Source organism: Numenius arquata, chromosome 13 (genome assembly GCF_964106895.1).
Source record: "Numenius arquata chromosome 13, bNumArq3.hap1.1, whole genome shotgun sequence".
In the NCBI taxonomy this organism is placed as follows: Eukaryota; Metazoa; Chordata; class Aves; order Charadriiformes; family Scolopacidae; genus Numenius; species Numenius arquata.
The window spans coordinates 6,777,586-6,799,627 of record NC_133588.1 but is presented as its reverse complement, the minus strand read 5'-3'; the positions used below and the strand labels follow the sequence as shown (position 1 = coordinate 6,799,627).

At 36.5% G+C, this 22,042-nt stretch overlaps 1 protein-coding gene across 1 annotated transcript; it reads right to left on the bottom strand.

Annotated features, from left to right (window-relative positions):
• Nucleotides 1-1,926: 1,926 nt before the first annotated feature.
• Nucleotides 1,927-20,884, bottom strand: NETO2 (neuropilin and tolloid like 2). Its single transcript, XM_074158191.1, has 9 exons — nt 20,824-20,884; nt 20,413-20,469; nt 18,781-18,921; nt 16,634-16,882; nt 14,430-14,453; nt 14,192-14,319; nt 10,431-10,659; nt 4,433-4,546; nt 1,927-2,507 (listed from the first exon to the last, which is right to left on the bottom strand). Exons 1-9 carry the CDS (start codon nt 20,882-20,884, stop codon nt 1,927-1,929), a joined length of 1,584 nt encoding a protein of 527 aa, XP_074014292.1.
• Nucleotides 20,885-22,042: the final 1,158 nt, after the last annotated feature.

Sequence of the window (22,042 nt, the reverse complement as noted above, 5' to 3'; positions counted from 1 at the left end):
TTTAATTAAATACTCAAAAATTTTCAAGTAAAAATTAACTAGATTTTTTTAAACACTTATCTTTTGCATGAAGTGCATCTAAAAATAATGCCCATTCTCATTCTTTCAAATTGAAATACATTCTGGGACCAGCACAAAACCAGACACCAGGATACAGCCTTAGGGGTCCGATCTATGAGCTTCTGATTAAGTTCTTTCTAGACATCAGACAGGGTTAATTTTGAAGTTGGGAAAAGTTGAGGCTACTCAATTCCCCTTGGGTTTTTTTTTTGTGTTTTTTTTTTTTCTTTTAACTTCTTACATTTAAAGCATTTGTAAAAGAATTCTTTTTCTTTGTCATTCTAATGAAAATCTGTGATAACAGCTGTTGTTCATCTTTTATTTTAAAGAAAAGATTTTTCAGTTGCTAAGTTTGTATTATTTTTTTGTGTGTACTACAGTCAGCACAACAAACATTATGGTTTTACATACGTTTGCAAATAAAGGATATGACCAGTGCAAGTTGGTAGGTCATGTTTAGTGAAAGGTTTCCTGTAACAAAAATACCAGAACAAACCCAAACAAACCAGGGAATAAAATGTAGGGTAATGTGGAAGTCATATTAAGTATTTTTGGCAAATTACGATGGATGTAGCAGCCACTGCATGTTGTTCAGAGCTGCTAATATGGACACTGAAACAAGCCTGCTGTACAGGTGCTAGACTTTGATTTAATAAATAATCTGTACAGTATCAAACTATATAAAAAGTTTAAAAACCACAATGAGAATTTTTATATTTTAAAAAATTTTCTATATTGTAAAAATTTTAAAATTAGGTCCAAACCACCGTTAAAAAAGGTATGAAATGTGCAATTTTGCAAGTGGAAACAAGGGGCACAAGAAGGGTTACGTAAGGGTTAATAAGAGTTGCTTTGCAATTTCTCTTTTTTTCCAGTATCATCTTATACCTGGTAATCACAGACCTCAGAGCAGTTCTCTTCAGGCAAGTAGGACATGAGCTAAAAGTATCATCACTGATTTCAGTAGGGAAGATCGGCTGCAATAAGGAGTAATAAGCTATTTTAAGAGACAAATGTACTTTACAGTCTATTTATGTAAATACTTAGAAAACACAGGAACAAAATTGTTTTCTAACTACAGAGCTGTGAAATCAGTGAGCCATATGGATCTATAATATATAGCAGAGTATTTTAAAATCCTAAACCTTCTTGAAAGAAAACTGTTGTAAAAGTCTACATCTAGAATAACATGAGTACTTGTGTTTTAACCAAAAGCTGCAAAGATTATATCATTCCAAATGTACTAAAATTAATATAACTCAATATTTTTAAAAGGCAGTAATCCTTTACACTTATTTCTCACAAAGCATAGAGTGAGGAACTGATGATTAAAGGCAATATAAACGGTAGGCAAGATGAAACAGATGGCTGTAATGTAATTCTTGAGTCTTAACTGGCACTTAACACTAACTCTACTTTCAGTTTGACAAATACAATAAGACACCTATGTTGACATACACGTGGTGCACTTAACTACTTTTATTTATGTAACTGAGGTATTAAAATTGTCTTGAAAAGCAGACGTCTAAAGAGAAAATGATATGAGGAAGAGAAGAGTAGTCATTGTTTTCAGTGTTCAATGATTTGCAGTTGTGGGTTTGTTTTTTTCCAGTATCCTAAACTTCTAATTTCCATGCAAAGACTGTGTCTTACTCCTCCACTAGATAGGTAGCTTGGGAAGATCGGAGGAAATCCATCATTTTTCAGCAAGAATTAGTTACGAAGACTTTCTTTTTTTTTAAAATGAAGTATAATAAGCTAAAAGTGTGTGCATCTCACACGCTGCATATAGTACACTTTTAATATATACACTGTCATTATACACGAGCATCTTGTATATACACTGATAGCGCTTTCACTAGGAAATTAAAAGTCAATAGATAATGAACCTTGTGCTGTATCTTCTCTTCCTCTAACGTAGATTTCACATGGAATCTCCTCCATCACCCTGTCTTCTATGACTTGCTCAGGGCAGTCATGCCCTTGTTTGAAAGTGTAACTACTTTTCTTGAATGTGCTATTAAATGTTTTCATTGGCTGAGGCTGCGCAAAATCATTGCGAAAGGGAAGCTCCATGGAGCTGAGGTTTGTCCTGCTTTGTTTTATATTGGAGGCCTGGGAGCCACAGTGGTGGTCATGAATGCATCTGGAAGCTGTTGAAGGGCGTCTCATTTTCTGGTAGTTTTCAAGTTCTTCTGATAAATCTGCCAGATCTGCAGAAATTTCTTTGTCCCTTAGTGAAAATAGTTCATAATGTGGAGGATCAAATACTTCCTGGAAACCAGTTTTATTGAAAGCAGTCTTGCAAGCCATAACCTTTTTGCGAGGTTGCTTTACTTGTACTAGAATTGAAATGATGAGAAGAACTAAAACTATCCCTGATGTGATGCCAATGATTGTTCCATGAGTTTTGGTGATTTGTTCAAACAGTCCAGCTTTTTTCTTTTCTGTGGAGAAAAATGAGGATTACGATAAGGCTTTCATTATTTTCCACGCTTTTGATCATCTATTAAAACAAAGCAAGCTGTATTGTGATTGCTGTGTAAGTGCTGTATTAATGAAAGGACTTGATGGCACTGGAGACTAGACCTGTATGTCAATGGGATTTACCATACTGGGTCTGTGCATTTATTCAGCAAGTCTGATTCCCAGTCTGCATTAGTGGCTACCGTATGATAATTCAGTGGCTGGTAAACTCTGTGGTTGGGGGATGTTGACTCAGCTGGGATGTGGCTTCAATCCTGAACCTATACTGACCAGTTCACATTCCAAAATCCAAGAGTTAAATAGGAGTTTATACAGCTACAGACAGTGCTTCTCTTACCATGCTCTGCTCCTGCTGGTAACATTCCCATTGATACCAGTAGAAGGAAACCTAGATTTAAGATTATCTAGTTCTTTAAAAGTGGAGTATCATAGTTATGATGTAATATTAACTGTACTATTTGTATTCATATCTCTTGGAAATTCAGCGTGTCTATTATGCACGTCTGTTATACCTATTTCAACAGAGGGAGCGTTAGCATAAATATATTCCAGTTTTAACAGTCCAGTTACCAAGTCAGTTGGGGGGGAAAACAAAAGGGGAAGGGGGATGGGAGAGAACCAACCAGCCTAAATCATATGGCACTTTTGGCTAGTACTTCATATGAAAACACACAAGATGGCAGCATCAGAACAAGATGCTTTACCATACTTGAAATTCTTATTTGAAGATTAAAATTTTTCAGTTGGATTTCTGTTCTGTAAATGTACTTGTACTAGGGGGCTAAAGGAATTTTACACTGGGACTCTGCGACATCTGCTAGTGGGGGAGAAAAGCATTTAAGACTATGTAGAAGAAAATGTAGTAGCCTAAATCTGGATGTGTGTTATGTACCCAAGTACTGCTCAAAGTCTTTTTATTTCAAGATTTTCATTAGAGAAGGTTTTGACCCTTTGTGCAGGGTCTGTTTCTCTTGGAATTGGAGTACCTATTTAAATCTTTCTGGAGTTGTCTTCAGACCGATTTGTGCCATTCTGTTTGTCAAAAACCCCCAAGCTCAAGTTTGTTGTCGTATTGTTTTCTTTTAGCAAGAAAAATTGTTGACCTTAAGCTGGTTTTGGTCCAACTCTGAAAATTCAGTTATTGTTGAAGCACAAATGAATATATTTGTGCTTCAGCAGAATAACAATTTCCTCAAATCATTAGAATTTTTCCTACAAAACTTGATATTGAAATAAGTCTTTACTGTACTTGTGATGGTTTAAATACTCCCCTGCCCCATGGTCTAGAAGCAGTGATTTACATGTATCTGTTTTCCGTAAGTGATGACTTCTTGCTTCCTAACAATTCCTCCTTCTCCCCACCCTTTCTCACACCATGTGCAGCAGTTTCATTTACTCTGAGATAGTCTGTGGTTAACAACAAATGTTTTAAAATTGTATGTCTTTGAAGGTTGTTGCTTCTATTTCAGCACTGAGAAACTCTTTTCATGCTTGAAGGCTTCTCTGTCTTTTTCCAGCCCTATATTTTTTCTCTAATAAATGGTATTACCTGTCCCTATGATCCTTGCTTTGTTTAAAGTTTAGAAATGGATAGGATGCAACCTGGCAAATACTAAATTCTATTTCCTCTTAAGCTAACATCTTTTAAAATAGAGAGTATATGCTGAAGAGGAAGAAATTTAATTATAAAGGAGGAAGATCAATATTCAGGACTCTTTCATGTCTCCTGAGTTTAAATAAAAAAATTGGAACACCTTCCTGAGATTCCTGAGACAGTGGAATAGCTGTCTTCAGCATATTTCCAGGAAACAGACATTTCATGACTTCCTTGAAAGGCAAACTGACCAGCCTAGCTCATAAAGGCTATACATTGCACTATATTCACCTCTGCAGTGATTTTCATCCCAAGGGTATGCACAGTTTTGAATGCCATTGCAGACTAAAGAATTATTGATGCACATGTTGCTATGGCAGAAGTAAGTGTTGCCTGAGCAGGGAGCTGCAGGAGAGAAGAGAAAGGAAACATTAGGAATTTTCAGTAATTGATGCATTGCAATAAAACTAGTAAATTCCTGTTACTTTTTTTTAACATGCATACTCATTCTTTATCTCTATTTAAAAAAACCACACTTTTCCTGCACATCACTAATTATTGGATGATTTAATCTCTCTCAATGTCGTTGCTTTCAGGTGTATTATCCATGCTACAAAAAAATAATAATTCTTGCTCAGAATTGGTAGCGGATACAATCACACAACACAGATAATGGAAGAAGGCTTTAATACTTGTCCTTAAAAACTTAATACTTAAAAATCGCATGCTCACCATCAATTATATATTTATTCAGTCTGCTGTGCATCTGCTATGTAGATGGTATAGCTGGTTGTGAGGCAGTTCCTGAACATCTGCATTTTAGAGCCCATTAATATCTTAAGGCAAATCAGATTTGAGCTTGTGGAAGACTGTTTCAGTAATTGCAAGAGATTTCAGTAACTGGAGGCATCTAAGTCATTCCTGCTTGTGAATCAAAGCTCTTGGATCCTCCTATTAGAGCTAATGCAGAGATTAAGACAGAGTACAGTTTAGCTTTTTATCTATCTGTCTATATATATAGTTAGAAATTTGAATAAATAAATTAACTAGAAAGTTGCCCTAAAGAATTTATGTTTCCATGAATGTTTGTTATAGCTCCTTCACATTAGAAAAATATATTAAAAAATAGTAATAGTTCTTTTCAGGTTGTTGTATAATATGCATGAAGAATTCTTTATGAATTCAGGGCACCGGACAAGAAATTGATATTCCTTTTCTCTGTCTCAGTAATGTATTTTTATGATAGAAATGTCTATTATTAGTGGAGTCGGTTATATATTAAATAGCAAAGATGTCAGATAGACACTCTTCTATTTGGTTACATAGAAAGAATTTATTCTTGAGCAGTCTGGATTCTCTGAAACATAATGCAAAACCCAAAGGGTACAGCAGAGGAGGGTGACTAGTCCTGAATACAGCGTGTTTCTCATTCCTGCTGTTAGGCTTCAGAGTCTCAGTGACAAAAAGAGGAGTCTTAAGAGATTTTCTTAAGAGAAATGAAAATTCAAACCTTTAATTCTGAATTTGCATTCCCTAAATCTAATATGCATTGTTTTCCCGTTTCTTACTCCACTGAATTTTGGTAACCTATGCTCATTGGTTTTAAGCTTTTGTATTAGCTTCCTGTTATTGCTTAACTCCTGTCAACCTGGCAAGAAGTTCCATATAGGAAGCTTGTGCTTTAATTGTAGCGTGAGTGCTATAGTACTTTAACATAATACAGAATGTATGTAGAGTGTATTTTGGAATAATTTATCTATGTAATTTCAGTGTTTAAAAAAGTATAGTAACTATCCCATGAAATTCTCTACTCAGCTGAGCAAGGAAGATGAATTTTTTGGAAAGTAGATTTAGTCTAAAGAATACTTCTTTAAAATATCATCAATGCTTAGGAAGGTATAGATCATACCCTTATATCAGTTATGAATGAAATGTCTTGTTAGGTGCAAGCAGGGTCAGATGCCCTGGTAGGAATACAAATACAGTGAGTGTGCAGGGATGGGGCTGGGAAAAACAAAGTCTGGATATGGTGAGGGACATGAAAAGCAACAAAAAGGGCTTCTTCAAGTGTATCAGCAACAAAAGGAAGGCCAAGGAAAATATGGGCCTACTACTAAATAAGACAGACAGGAGCTTCCCTCGATGCCATGGAAGGTGATAGAACAAATAATCCTGGAAGCCATTTCCAAACATATTAGAGATAAGAAGGTAATTGGGAGTAGTCAGCATGAATTTATGATGAGGAAATCACGCTTGACCAACCTGATTGCCTTCTATGAGGAAATCACTAGCTTGGATGAAGAGAGAGTGGTGGATGTTGTACATCCTGACTTTAGCAAGGCTTTCAAAACTGTATCTCATAATATTCCTATAGAGAAACTGATGAAGGACAGGCTACATATCAAGACAGTGAAATTAACTGAAAATGGACTGAACTGCCAGGCTTAAAGTGTTGTGATCAGAGGCACGAAGTCCAGCGGGAGGCTGTCACTTGTGATGTACCCCAGGGGTTAATAGTAAAGCCAACACTGTTTAACCTCTTCATTAATGACCTGGAAGTTGGGACAGACTGCAACCTCAGCAAGTCTGTAGATGATACAAAACCGGGAGAGTGGCTGATAGATGAGAAAGTTGTGCTGCCATTTGAGACAGGCTGGAGAAATGCATCCTGAGCTGCGTTAGGAAGAGCGTTGCCATCAGGTCAAGGGAGGTGATTCTTCCCCTCTGCTCAGCGCTTGTGAGATCACATCTGGAGTGCTATGCTCAGTGTTGGGGTCACCAGTACAAGAGAAGTATGGGAGAATCTAGGGAAATAGCATGAAGATAAGGGCTTGGAGCATCCGATGACTGGAATGGATAGCCCTGAGTGTTTGTGAAGTCTCCATCTTTGGCGATGTTCAGCAACTGACTGCATATGGTCCTGAGAAACCTGCTCTCCTTGATCCTCTCCAACCAGAGAGACTTCCTAATTAGGCTTCTAAATCAAGAGCCTTTTTTCAAGAATGTTTTATATCCATTTTGTTTCAAGGGCCAAACAGTTTTTCAGTGGGACATGATTCAGTGGGGCTTTCAGTTCAACCATGCAATTACCTGGTAAATGGAAGAATAAAATCAAACATTTTCCTACATTCAGACTTAACTATGTCTTTAACTGTTTCACCAACTGCTACTGTTTAGGAAAAAAAATATAAAGGAAACCAGTTGTTGCATTGTCCATGTGCCAAACTATCACCTACAATGTATCAAGAGTGGATGCTAAGGCAATTGACATCATTAATGGTTTAAGGCACAACGTAAGCATTATTCTGTAAGCATCATATGAAATAACGATATATCATGATGTAAGCATCGTCCAAAATTATGCTGCAATTAATTTCCAAAGGGATTCACACCTTCTCCTGAAGGACTAAATGATGATAGGCTAAAACTTATGCAAGCGTATAACTTTAAATATGAAAACAGGTATCCTAGACAACATAAAGCAATTCATAGAAACAGGAAGATGTAGTCAATGTTTCTAACCATTATATAAATATATATATATAATGGGAGAAAGACTAATAGTTAAAATGGAAATATTCATGATGCAGACCACTGAGTAAAAGGCTCTTGGCCTTATTAGCACATGTGGGGAGAAAAGAGGTAGTTTTTCCTTCTGAATTTGGAAAGCAAGTCTGCCCAAGTTTTTATAAAGGATAAATAAGATCATCATTTAAACAGAATAGCTTAAAAAGACTCTAATATCTACTAAAATATTTCCGACTGTGAAATAAAGGAGGATCTATGAAACTTGTGTCCATGGTGGTTGTCATGGATCCATACGCATCTGCTGGTGTTTCAATTTTCATCTGTATGGAATTGTAGTTCTTATGGAGGCACAGATGAATGATGATGTAAGACACGTTCTCTTCCTTATTTCCCTCAACAGGGGAATTTTTTCAAGTTTCTGTAATTTTGGATGATGCATTCTGCTGCTGCTTCTCTATCCATCAGCACAGTCTCCATTTTACATTCCGGTGTAGTCTCTTTAACACTTTTTTTGGGATGGCTTTTGTTCACAAGTTCATAAAGACAGGACAATGGACTTCATTTTCCTTTTGTTTGTTATTTGGGGAGTACAAAGTCTAAAAGTCACAGTGATTGATTGGTTCCAGGACTTCAAGGACATGGCTGGACTCTTCCCATAACAGCTGCCTAAGACTGGTGCAATGTTCACAGTGTTCTTTATATCTAGAATGACTCATGTATTGAATCAAGCCAGAAATCAAATACATTGATTTTTAACATTGCTGTCAGCTGAATTACTTAGTCAAATCTGCAAGCAGCACTAGGTGTGTGTTAGGTGACTGTCATGCACAATTAGTTAATTTATGTAAATCTCTTCAGAAATATTGATTGTTTTCATGGTTGGCTTCATATAATTACAAATCATTAGTAAGGGAGAAGTGAAAAATAGCTTAACGATCTCAAATAAGATACGCACAGATTCGCTTTTTTCAGTTAGAAAAATTGCTTATCACTAGATTATTTAAAAATACATTAAACAATTTTCAGACAAATACTTTTGAATTTCCTTATCCACAAAAGACAGTATCTCAAGTTAGAAGATAAATAAAAACAACCACGTACCTTTGCGGATTTTCTTCTGCCAATGGATTTTGAGTTGCTTTAAAATTGTAAGCTTGGAAAGTTATCTAGCTTTAGCAGTAGTTACTGCTTCAATCTCTTGCACTCAAAAAAACGCCCCCAACTCCCCAAAACCCAATCTCAACAGGAAAAAAAAAACCCTAACAGCAGAACGCTTCAATATTTATATTATAAATGGGTAATTTCCCTGGCAAAGTTCATAGGATTTTCTAGATTGAAAGCTGGAATAACTTGCACTATCACTAATATTAATAATAGTATTGAAATAAAAGCTACTGGAAAAGCAGTTACAAATTTTGCAAGCAAGTTGTGCTTAAAACTGCTATTTACTGAAATTCATAATATTTAAAGGTTTTTAAATGACCATTGTAGGTTAAACAATAGACTAGTTTGAAACATGGAAGTGTTTCTTACTACTATGTAAGCAAAGTAAGTGGTAAGCTATTTCTCTTGTAAGTCTCTGTTACTTTAGAAAGATTGTTTTACCAAAAGTAACTTTTCTCCTTAAACTTTACTGTTTTATGGAACAGAACGAAAAATGTACTTGTTACCTGTAACCTGAACTTTTTTGCAAGGTGGAGACCATGACTAGGCCTTTCAGGACTGGCTATAGGTATGTTAGTTCTGTCAAAAAAGTTATATTTTTGACAGCAAATCTGTACTGTTTATTCTTCAAGCAGAACTTTTTGAAAACCTCTAGCACAAGCATAGATCTGATTTCCTGAAGTGGCAGATGTATTTTATTCAGCTTCCCCCATGTATCTCAGATCTGCTCTGCAGTTCTAAATTTAGTCTACTTCTGTGCTGAAGATGCCACTTATTTTCAGGTTCTGCAACGTGGACAATGTAATCCTTCATAAATAGCTGAGGCAACAAAATTCCAGTAAGTTCAGAGGGAAAGTACTTAGAAGAAAATCTCACAAAAAGTATGCTTTCAGGAAACACCTTAATTTACAACGAGAATAAAGACTATCTCTAACCCGGGCTATGGAATCCAAACCTAGAAATCCAGATTGCCTTTACAGCTCTGCTTTTAATATAGCCTTCTTAAATAAATTTGAATTTAACACAACTGTGCAACACAACTGGGCTTTGCTAAGGGAGTGTGTGTGTGATCTTTTAGAGTCACACATGGCTGAGAAGGAGGTATAGCTGGAGCGGGTGTCGTTCCAGATCCAAAATTGAAGGTGGGGCTGTGGATAGGAAGAAGATCCAGACTCTGCAGGGTCACATGTGATTTCCAGTCTTCTGAACATCCAGTGTGGGCTTGAGAAGAGCCTGTTCTGGTGTCTGGCAGGGAACTGGAAGATGGGGGCTAGTGGGAGAGCACACTTCAGTCCTATTTTTTAAGTAAGTCTGTGCTCATTTGTAGAACTCTCTGTGAGAAGGACACAGCCTATGGCTGTATTATTACTGAATTCAAATGTAAAATAAACCTTCTAAGAATGGCGGAAAGCCTATCTTCAGAAATCATGCCTATAACTGTAATAAAGCAAGTATTTAATTTACCTGCTAGTATGTGAAGGAAACAGAAACAACATTTTTTGTCTGTTCTTATTGTGTAATATATAGCTGATGCTTTTCCTACAATACCTGGAAGTACCCTAACACCAGGAGAATAGGCTCTTTAAAATCTACTTACGATCCACAAATGAAGTGAACAGCATTCTGAATCGGCTTAGTCTACTGCCTTCATCTGCCCACATTCGCACCACACCTGTCCCAGTCTGCAGCGTGACATCGTTTGCTACCGTGCTGCAAAACTTTGCCTTCAGGTTTTCAATAGAACTACTTCCATCATACACAGCAACAAAGTTTCTTTTGCATTCATTTGAATGTTCCATTTGATAGTCGAGAAATCGCAAATAGATCTGTTGGAAAAGAGAAAATCATGTCTCTAGGAAAAGTAACACAGAGAAGACAGTTTTCTTTCTTAGCAAATCTTGAAAAAGATGTTTTTTTCACCTTACACAGATGTGCAACTCCCAATTCATAACACTTTTAAACTTACACTTTCTCTTTGAATGTCAATGTGGTGCATTACTTCAAATTTGCCTGAAGTATCCGTTTCACTTCTCCTCCCTCCCCAAAACAATCTTTACCTAATAATTTACTCTCTATTTACGGTCACCTTGGAAAAAAGAAGTAAAAACAAACACACTTGCTGAAGAAAGCCCTAAGCAGCTTTGCTGAATGGTGCAGTCTATTATTCTAGAGGAGATACAAGAAACACATAAATGTGCTGAAAGAATTTTAATGGTATTTTGACTGTTCTCTTTTCTTTCTTTTAAATTCATGCAAACAATCTTAAAATATAAGGGAAGGAGTCTAGTCAGAAAAGCTCTGAAGTAAAATAAGGAAATTAAAATTTGTTGTTTCAGAATGAAAGCTAATTACTGAGCTGTGTTTTGGAAGACATAAACCATGAAGTCAGGAGTCTTTTGAATAAAATGGAAACAGGGGAAAAGTAAGCTGGCTATCTAACTCAGAGTTCAAAAATGTAAGCCAATCTTAATTCCTCCAAAAGGAGAACTCTAATCCAAGAGCAGGCAGCGTATGTGGTAGAACGTATGCAGTAAGGAAATTACAAGCCAAAATGGCACTCAAAGAGTATGCAAATAATTTATTTTGCTGGAGCAGGAAACTTGTGCAAGATGGTAATTCAATTAGAATTACATGTAAAGATCATAGGGCTTTTTAATCTCTTGAATGGTTCTATTGGAATTCTCAAAATTCTCATGAAAGTTGATGAGATATGTAACTAAATCACCAAAGTATGCTGCAAAGTTCATCTTTAAACTTTAAAAATTCCTCAGATAACCATTATTTTGACAGAGAACAAATCTCCATATGGAGGCTGAGGTCTCTTGCTCTATGGGAGAAGAGGTGCTTCTCCTCTATCCATGAGGTCTTCAGTATGTTCCTCAAACAAGCTTGGGTCTAGACCATATGCGTTTTGAGTACAGTTTACAGTTACCTCTCTGGCTTATACTATGGATGCTAAAGACCTTTCACACTGTGCGGATTTTCTTGCATCTGCCTCGTGACAAGAATCTCAAACTCTTGTTTAGTCTGTGAAGTGGGCAAGACAGAGTAGATGAGTACCATGCTTACTACTGCTTAGTACCTATTTTTCTGCCCTTTTCCCGTATCTCATTTTTAACCTCAGCTAGTACCAAAGCCTTTTAAAACTCAATTTTAAAGAATTCACTAAAACAAAACCAACTACCTTTATGGGTGGGGAAAAAAAGATACCCCCCACGTACACTCAACAGGCTCTACTGAACACACAGTAAAAGACGTGATGCTGGTACACCCTGGCTCTTCCTTTCTAGTGTTTTCCAGAGGCAGGTTCCAGCACTGTCTCCTCTTGCACATTCTGTGAAAAGGTACAGCCTGTGCCTTATCTCATGCTGCATCTCACTGTTTTGTCATTTTCAGTATATATATTTTTCCTTTTTTTTTTTCTGCTGTCTTTATTAGATTTACTGCCAGAAATTCTCAGCTACACTGTCTTCCATTGATGTCTTATCTCACAAACACGGGTGTGAGCTGTAAGTGCTAGTATTTCGGCTGAAAGATGGTATTTTCATTTAATGATTGACTTTATATGTCTGCTGCGAAATTACCATGGAAGCTAAAAATAAATTAGCACACTTTTAGGAGAGCTATTCTGTGTATGAAAACAAAGGAATAATCCCATCAAAAGAGCTCAGCTCTGCAAAAGCTCCTTCTGATTAGTGTGTTAGGCAAGTAAATATAAAGGGTCTTCACTCTTAGATTATATTGATTATTCTAGTAATTTTCTGAAATCTGGAGATAATTTATTAAGTATCTGTTATGCAGATTTTGAACATCCTTTATTGCTACAGTTGTGTCAGTTTTAAAAATTCATTTTTATTACAAAATCGAATTGAAGAAATTAAAAATGCATTTGCTTATTTTTCTCAAGAGACTGCACCACATGAGATCTAATGGATTTTATCATCATAATTCTGCCAGAATTGAAGCTTGAGAAGCCACTGTAAGAATACTAAGAATTATTTTTCTCTAATGTTTTAACTCAATAATTTAGGATGATGATCTAATCTCAGGACTGACCCAACTATAACTCTCTCTTCTGGAAACATTCAATAATTTATTGAAATACTTAAGCATAAGACCCAGTGCACTCAAGTGGCAATATAGAGAGAAAATGCTTTTATTATTGTTTCTGGAAGAACTGCTACTATTACTTAGACTAGTATAGGGCTCTGGGGAGTTGAGTCACTTCCTCAAAGGCTCAAATATATTAATGGAGTTTTAGTTTCTTTCTTGTCTTGTCCTCTTATTACCATCTTTTAGGTTGCTATTTTAGAACTAATTTGGAAGTTGGTGAGCCAGTTAGTTAACTATTAGGAGTGTGTAACACAATAGGTTTGTCATCTTGGCAGCTACGGCTTAAAAATACCTTTTAATTTTTATGTACATGCAAGCACTGGTATGGCTTTAATACACATACAGAAGCAAAATTAAAGATGTGTATGCTATATGGAAGAAAAAATATGTACTCTTCAGTGCAAGTCACAAGTAATTAACAAGTATATGATTCTGAAACACATAGCTGTTGGGTTTTTTTAACAGGCTATCACTATTGTATTTTGGAATTATGAATAAGATAACTCAAGTTGGTTTTAATCAGCATAAGATAGTGCAGTTTTCATAAGCAGTCTCTAGTTCTTTAGGCGCAATCGTAAATCTCAGGTACCTAAGTAATTAATGCTGATTTTTGGCTCAAGCAGCTAATATGGCCCTTTAGAGCTTGGGCAGAAAAGCTCTAGCAAATTTTATTGTGGTGCTTTAAGAGGGTGTGATCCTACAGCTAAGTCAGAAGAGAAAAAGTGATAATTCCTCAGCTGTTTCCAGGTAAAGCCTTTCATTTTAGCTCAGACTGCTGATGGAGTGGGTTTTAAGGTGCTGAATTGTGAATTAAGACTGTGGAGGAGCAGGTACATGTTCTGTTGACTTTGAACAGAACCGAATTCTCCAACAGAACCAGTGGAGGCAAAATTTTAAACCGTGGCAGCAGGATTTACTGGAATTTATCAAAGTTGTTAGCCAGCAGTTTTGCCTGTGGTCTTCCAATAAAACCAGAGTCTAAGTCAAATGCCCTTGAAAATCGTTGCTTAAACAGTTTTCACAGTTATTTTGTATTTTAAGTTTCAAGTAATAGGAAGACAACACTGTGGACTTGCTGTATAAGTTTAATTTCAGAAACAATCCTCTACCTGGATTTCCTAAACCACTGATACATAATTCATTTCAGTGAAAGTGAGACATTATGCAAATCACAGCTAGTGACTATTACCTGTTACTAATGACTTGGAAACCCATTATATGCTGAATGATATGAATGAAACCAACCTTAGCATTTGGAGTAGCTTTAATTGTCCATATGCAGTCAACTGCTTGTCCTGGTTTTGTTTTTCCTTCTTGTTCTACTTGACTGGAACGTACTATTCCATCGGCTCCCGAGAGCTCAAATTGGCAGTCTAGGGAGAACATATACTTTGCTGTCAAATGCAATATGATATTAATTTAAAAATCCATGTATAAAGAAATTGTTACTGTAATACTAGACCTGGGATGGGATTTAAAATACCTCCTAGGTAAGTGAAGTCAGGATCTGTAATAGAAAGAAGTCATGAATCACAGGGGCTATCAATGCTCGACAATCACTTCAAGGTTTCGTATAATCTGATGATTATGTCCATTTTTTATTATGTCACAATAAGAATTGCTAGAAAGTTTACTGAATCAATTGGAGGGTAGAGAGACAATTTTTTTTTAGATGATAACATTATTTCACAAAGATTGACCTTATCTGAATAAGATAATTCTATACTGACAGCTCAGATTTCCAGCATAACACCAAAAATTACTATTCACTACTTTGTTCCTACATTATATTCTGAATTTAACTATGCCGGTTTTCACTGAAATCACTGGAGCTCCACAAAAGTACGGGGATCTTTCTGTGGGCATCATTTTTATCAGATTGCTGTCTGTCTGGTTCTGACCAGTTTGGTAGAATGTATCAACACTTTGGAATTGCTAATTGCTATTAATGAAGAATATAAAGAAGGACAGTTCAATATTTAAGATACTTTTTCCTTGGGTGCCCATGGCTCTTCTATTAGGCCAGGTAGCACAGTTCTAGACATTATGAAGGCAGAATTTCACCTTGATTGCTCTTCTCTCTTCTCTCTTCTAAATGTGACGTGTAGGTAGTGTATATATCTGTAGTATATACTGAAGTAGTATACTATATGCATGCTACTAGCAAGTTAAGAATATATTTTTTCATAATGGTTAACTGACAGTGCTTGACTTTACTGGGACCAGGGCTTGGCTAAAAATGAGTCTATAATGGCTGGGATGTCCAAGGCTTACACTTCCCCTAAAATGACTCAGTCCTGAGTTTAAGACTCAGTACAGTTGAGAAAATGCCTTCTTTGCCCTCCTTTGTTTTAGTTACCTATAGTGAAATCTATGATCACTATATGCCAAATTCTGCAAGAGATTTTCAGCTTTGTGGACAGATTTTTTTTAATGAAGTGGGGGTGTATGTGCATGTCCCCTTCCATTTTCACAATCCCAAAATATTTTACCACACTTTTATATAAATGTAGGGGGAAAAAAAGGAAAGAAAAGTATCAGTCCTTTATTTGCTGCAATCTATTGTGAAAATAAGATACAGTTTAAATGTATATTTAAAGTTCCAGCCTGGAACTAGGCTAAGTTAGTATTGAGAGTGATGTTAATGAAAGGGCTTTGGAAATGGACTTAGCAAAATGCATAAGTACTTTCCCTATGAAAACATTTTAGCACGTTATTCCCAGTGGACTGGGCACCATGTTAGTCTGAAGATTTTCCAAGTCTAAATCCCTAGCAAGGTATATAGTTCTATAAGCAGTAATATATAATCATGTATAGTGTTTCCATGTATTTTAGGGGTAAAGACGACATTAAAAAGTTATACCTGTGTATACATTTATAGTAGTAGTAGCGCTGACATTTGTATACTGTCTTTTGTCCTGAAGGACAATAAAATGCTGATAACCACATGTATAGTATCTATGAAGTACAGCAGTCAAGCATGGCACAAGGACATCGGGTCAAATTTTCTTGTAAAAAGAATGCCCTGCCAGTTTTAAGTGGCCCCACAGAGCAGATGTACTTTTTGTTTGTCTAAAGACACTGTCAGCATATTATCCTCTCCTTCATACCCTGGGAACTACACTGTACTTGGAGCAAAGAACAATTCTGTTGTCTGAGCCTGTGGTTTGAGGGAATCTAGTTATACTGAGAGCTGATGCTTGGACTGTATAGATATTTCCTCTGGCTTTTTGGAACGGAGATTTAAAATGTTTTGCATCTCTCTGGAAGTGCTACTGTAGATTTACTTCAGGTGGTTTTGTCAGTGTCTTAATTCCTAGAAGATAGGCTGTTGAAAATGCCAGCTATCTGTCTACAGAAATGCCCTTTCCATTACTACCACTGGTGAAACTGGTACAAGTTAAAGTAACAAGGAGGGCAGCTGCTGAAGCCTTCAGCATGAACAAGATCAACAGACTTCTTCACTAGCAAACTACAGGCCTGTAATTCCCTTCAGTCAATTTTCCAAAGTGGTTTTAGTCAAGTGTGCTGTAGGATTAGCAAGACTGAGACTGTAACAAGCGCACTGTCACCTTTCCTTCATAAGCAGTTAGGAAATAGAGCTCCAGACTGCCACCATAAATAAACCCACAGAGTTCAATGGGAGCAGACAGTCGTTAACTCGGTCAGAATTTTAGGCATCTTTACCTGGTATAAATGAGTACTTTGCTTGAAATCCCTTTCCTTCCAGCTCCTCATCAGAAGTAAACTTGATCCACATAAATCTCCCTGTTGATCTAATTAGCGCAGGACTTTTCAGACCACAGTAACGATTAATGAGAGGGGAGAAACCAAAAGGTCCATCTCGAACCTCCAGATGATCAAACCGACATTCAAATGAGGGTTCTATGTAATAAGGTTCATCAAAGGTCAACTCAATTCTTTGTCGTGGAGCAGCTAGACATAAAAAATTGAGCAAAAGAGTAAATGAAGATCTATATAAAAACACACAAAGGCATGAAATAATGAAGAGACAGGCCTCCAAACCAGGAAGATATAAAAGAGACTGGAAACTTCTCAAAATACATCTGGCAGTCTGCTACAAAAACTCAGACACACTGTAATTAAAATTTAAAAAATGATTGTGTAGAAGGTACTTTTTCATGAATTCTTTTCTTTGCTGATTTTTATTGTTGAACATTCAGAAATGACATAAATTTAACGCAGCATGTGTAACTAACATATATGCAAAGGTATTAAAAAAAGTTTTAATATTAAGATATAAATTAAAACCAATGTTCTGTGAAAGCAAAGTACATAAAAAAGGACAAAACATTGAGGGATGCAGAAAAGAATGTAAAAGAAAAAGATATGAAGAACTACTCCCAAATTTGCAGATCCTTTGGCAGGAGACATCTTTTATTAAAATATTCAGAGAAGTGTAAATGCTTTGTATGTATTATTAATATGCAGGTGAGTGCAGATGTTGGTACGTCTGAACAGCCTCACATCAGGATTTGGATCAGACCCCTAAATCCTGAGAAGATGCAGTTATGGCTACTTTGTGACTGGACTTTCACAGCTGTAGTTTGGGACCCTGGCTTTATATTGTAGGAACAGGTTTAGTCTTTCTTGTTCTTGTCATCTATTGAGCTACATGAACTTGGAGATACTAACTGGTATCTGGAATGACAGCGTTAAAGAATTTCATACTGTCTGCTTCTTCTGAATGCAAAACCGATTTACTTATATGTCTTTAACACTCTGTTTAGACGTCATGCCTTACCTTATAAATGAGTTAAAAACACTCATAGCTGTTTGCACATATAGGCAGTGGTCTGCAGGAAGGACCCCGTCTTAGCTAGAAATTGTGTAGGGCCTTTGTCTCACTCAGGTACTCATAATGTTTCTGTATAAGGACGGTGAGGACAGAGGCGTGGAAAATGATTCCGCGCCCCAGAAACTGCCTTGTGGAAGGGAGATCCAGCAAAGGATCTGGTATGTCTGAACTCGGAAGCTGGCCATGATATCTGCTCTCCGACACCTTCACTGGCAGGGACGATGCAGAACTTCAGATGTGCATGCACACAAGCGAAAATGAGGGTGTCTACGAACCAGTACTATACTGTACAAATATAAACTCACTGAAACATATTACTTGAAATATTTCAATTAATTGATAAGAATCTGATGATTAAGCTGACTGTCGTCTTGAGCTGACTTCAGTGGGCTGAAGGAAAAAATAATTAGTGTGTCCCAAGTCTTGCAGCCGTTATCCAAGATATTCTCATTGGAATGTGGTTTTATTCCAGTTAATGAAATTTTTTTTGTGCTCATCACATAATTTTAATAGCGACCTCAGCAGTGCTAAGAAATCTCCATAGTTTTAGTACAGTGCTATACCAGTCAGATGTGTCTTTTCTATTAATAAAGGACAGCATGAAGATTTTCTGCTTGTGAGACTGACAGAATATAGTCTTCAACCATCTTTTGCAGTTTATTATCAGCAATATTGGAAGTGATATTAAGATAACAAGACATAATTTTTATCTTAATAGTTCCATGCCTTCGTAGATTACAGTAGATCTTATGCTGCTATTTCTGGCTGTGAGGGTATGTCTTATTCCATATAGCTGATTCCTGAATGTTTGCATTTTGTATTTATTTGTTATTATTACTTCAGAGAGCAAAGTTAGCTTCTTGTTCAACCAAATAACTGCAGAATTTATTATATTTTGTATGGCTATACAAGACTTGACAGTACAGAATCATAGTAAAATGACAGTTTTAACAGTTCGAGGTTATCCATTTAACAGTAAGATTACAACACAACAAACGCGAAATACTGCATGTACCTTCTAAGATATAGATGCACTCTTGATTTGGTGGGTACATGTTAGGGTAGTTTGGTGAAGCAAAATGTCCTCCATTACTTGTCCGTACCCAGTTGTCACACTGGGTAGGAGGAAAACGATTCACTCCAATGTTTTGCCCACCTTAAGTGAAAAAAAAAAAAGTGATCAAATAAATTTCTCCTGCAAGCATGCAAATTTGATTTTGCAAAAGTAAAACACTGACGTAAAAGAAGAAAGTAATTTATTTTGGTTGAAAACGCTCTTATATGCCTATATAATAGCTAGCTAGGAAAATCTTATGTTTAATTTAGTGATGTGAGATCACTAAATTAAGTAAAGAGATCACAGGTTTAGAATATCAAATATGTCCAGTAATCCTTGGGAAGGGAAGAGAGGGAGTAATTTTTTTTACCCAAGTCGGTTTAGATTTTTTGATGCTCTTCTTTCTACATCAAATAGTCACAGTGGCTGCCAATACAGCAGCATTATTTTATGGTGTATGTCTTCTCCATTCCTATGCAAATATAATCCAAAATATTTGTTAGCTTTTACTATTTTTGGCCTTATTCCACAGTATACTGAACTACATGGCCCTTAGATTGAATATCTATTTAGAACAATTTGTTGGAATACAGAATGCTTATAACAGAATGAATTATAATACATAAATACACTAAATACAGCAATAGTAGTTAGAAAAATTACTAGCAATAGGTAGATTGCATTGGTAGATAAGGGTCTCATTTAAGATGAGGTCTTCTTCAGGGTGTACAGGGAAATATGATCCTCGACTGAGATTATGCAGTTTACTGAACTAGTGCATCATGCTATACTATTCGCAGGAGCTTTGTTAGTTCAGATTTCTTTATTCAAGAAGAAAGGAGTTGGGAATAGTATGTCTCTGACATTCTTCTTAAGTACCTTTGATCCTTCTCCTTGGTATCAGCAGAACTGGAGAGAATAACACACAGGATATGTGGTTTCTGCTAGATTTTTCCTAAATCTCACAGGATGCTCTTATAATGTTATTTATATTTATGCAGTTTTTCTTTGCAGACCTTTGAGAGGGAGTCCATGCTGATACAGGTCTTAGCTGCCTCCAGTACGCTACATCACCTTCCACTGGTATCTTGGCAGCTTTTTGATTTATGGGGGTGAAAACTTAGTCTCTCCTGCAGAAATTCTTCAAGGAAATTCTGTAGGTGTCAGTTCAAGGAATTATTCTCTCCTATGTGTAGGTTAATCCCACATATGAGAAAATAAGGTTTGTGAAACTGATGCCTTCCCCACTCAGCAGGCTTCAAAAATGCCTGTGGGCGGACTATTTGAACAGCTTGTTGTCAGATACAGAAAACATGAATTTCCATGGTGGTTTTTTTCCACCTCTAAGGTCTAAACCCATAGAATTTTAACTGAGTAAGCGAACGTCCATGTTCTTTGTGACTGGATGGCTTTATTCAGTTGGAAAAACGCAGTAAATAGGGGGAAAATGGAAAAATAATGGAATTTATATTGGTAATTCAGGAGCTATTAATACCTGAACACAAATACTGTCTTTCCCTTACATTGCTTAATTAAAAATTATAAAACGGTTATGTTTTTTGAAAGAAAGTCATCAAACCAAAATTGTACCTTGTGTCTTCTGTGCAACGGCAATCCCTTCCACTACAAGGATTGTTACTAGCAACACTGATGAGAGAAATTGGACAGGAAAAACATCAGTAATTCATCAAAATTATAGACCATTTTCTGCAATCTTGATTCATGCAAATCCTAGAATCACTAAAGAAAACAACTCAGAACATACAAAAATATGCAATTAATTTACGTGCTTTCTTAAAATTTCAACTTTAGAAAACCAAAGCAGTCTAAGTGCACTGTCGGTTCTTCTTCCATGTTCCTTAAGAAAGCTTATATGAGAATAGCAATTTATTGTTTGAGGAGACTTTAAGAATATTTTCCAGAGTATCTAGTAGTTTGCAAGCATTTTATAAAATTAAATGGTATCTATCTCCTATGTAACTTTTATATGCTGAAACTTACATGTGAAAGAAGATACCAGGCTAGATGGACCTTTGATTTGACCCGGTATGGCCTTTCCCATGTTCTTAATCTGTTTGTTAATACTAAGTCAGACAGGCATGGCCTCGCCACCACAGGAAAAAAAAAAAAAAAAATCAGCAGGAATTTTATTGTCATAAGAAGTTCATTTTATTTTCCCAATTTTCTCCTCTTGTGGCTCAGGCATTTTAGTGGCATGTGCTGAAATGGCATTTTTTCTATCTGTGATTTTCCCTGACTTGCTGTTAGACTTTCAACCCTTAAGGGAGTTCCAGAGTGAACATGCACTGACTGTGAACTACAGTGATCTCGACTGAACTCATCTAGATGCTACTGTAATATTGGCATAGATATGTTATCTTGGGGAAAGGCAAAAGGAATGAAAGTCTGCCCCTGAAAGTGTCCATCTAGTATTTGTGTTATATTGTGTTATATTATATTTGTAATATATATATATTGTGATATATATATATATGTATGTTTCTGCTGCCCCTTCTTCTCTCTACCCATATTAAAACAGATTGTATATCACTGAAACTTTCCTTACCAACAACCACTTTCTCTCTTGTAAGTCGAGTTCACAACTGTGGGCGTTTTAAAACACCATATGGGTCTTGCGAACAAGTGTTATGTTCCTAGAAGCTAAGTTGATTTTTAGGGATGGATTATGAGACAGTAGGTTAAGACTTAGGTAGTTTTGCAATTTCCATCTTTGCTACAATTCTCTATGTTCATCAATATTAATATACTGAAAATACACTTCTCAGCTGACATTATCCCAATACGAAGTATCATTAATCACTGCTGACTCACCCTAGATTGAAAATTCATCCTAGAGAAGAAAGTATTTATTACCTGTTACTGGTCTTCAAATTATGGATGTTTACTAGTCTTTAAAGCGGTGTTCCCCAGGGCTCAGCATTGGGGGAAGTTCTGTTTAATATCTTTAACAATGACATGGACAAGGGGATTGAGTGCACCCTCAGTTAAGTTTGTGGGCAACACCAAGTTGGGTAGGAACATTGATCTGCTTGAGGGATCTGGACAGGCTGGATCGATGGGCCAAGGCCAATGGTATGAGGTTCAAGGCCAAGTGCCAGGTCCTGCACTTGGGTCACAACAACCCCATGCAGCGTTTATAGGCTTGGGGAAGAGTGGCTGGAAAGCTGCCTGGTGGAAAAGGGCCTGGGGGTGTTGGTTG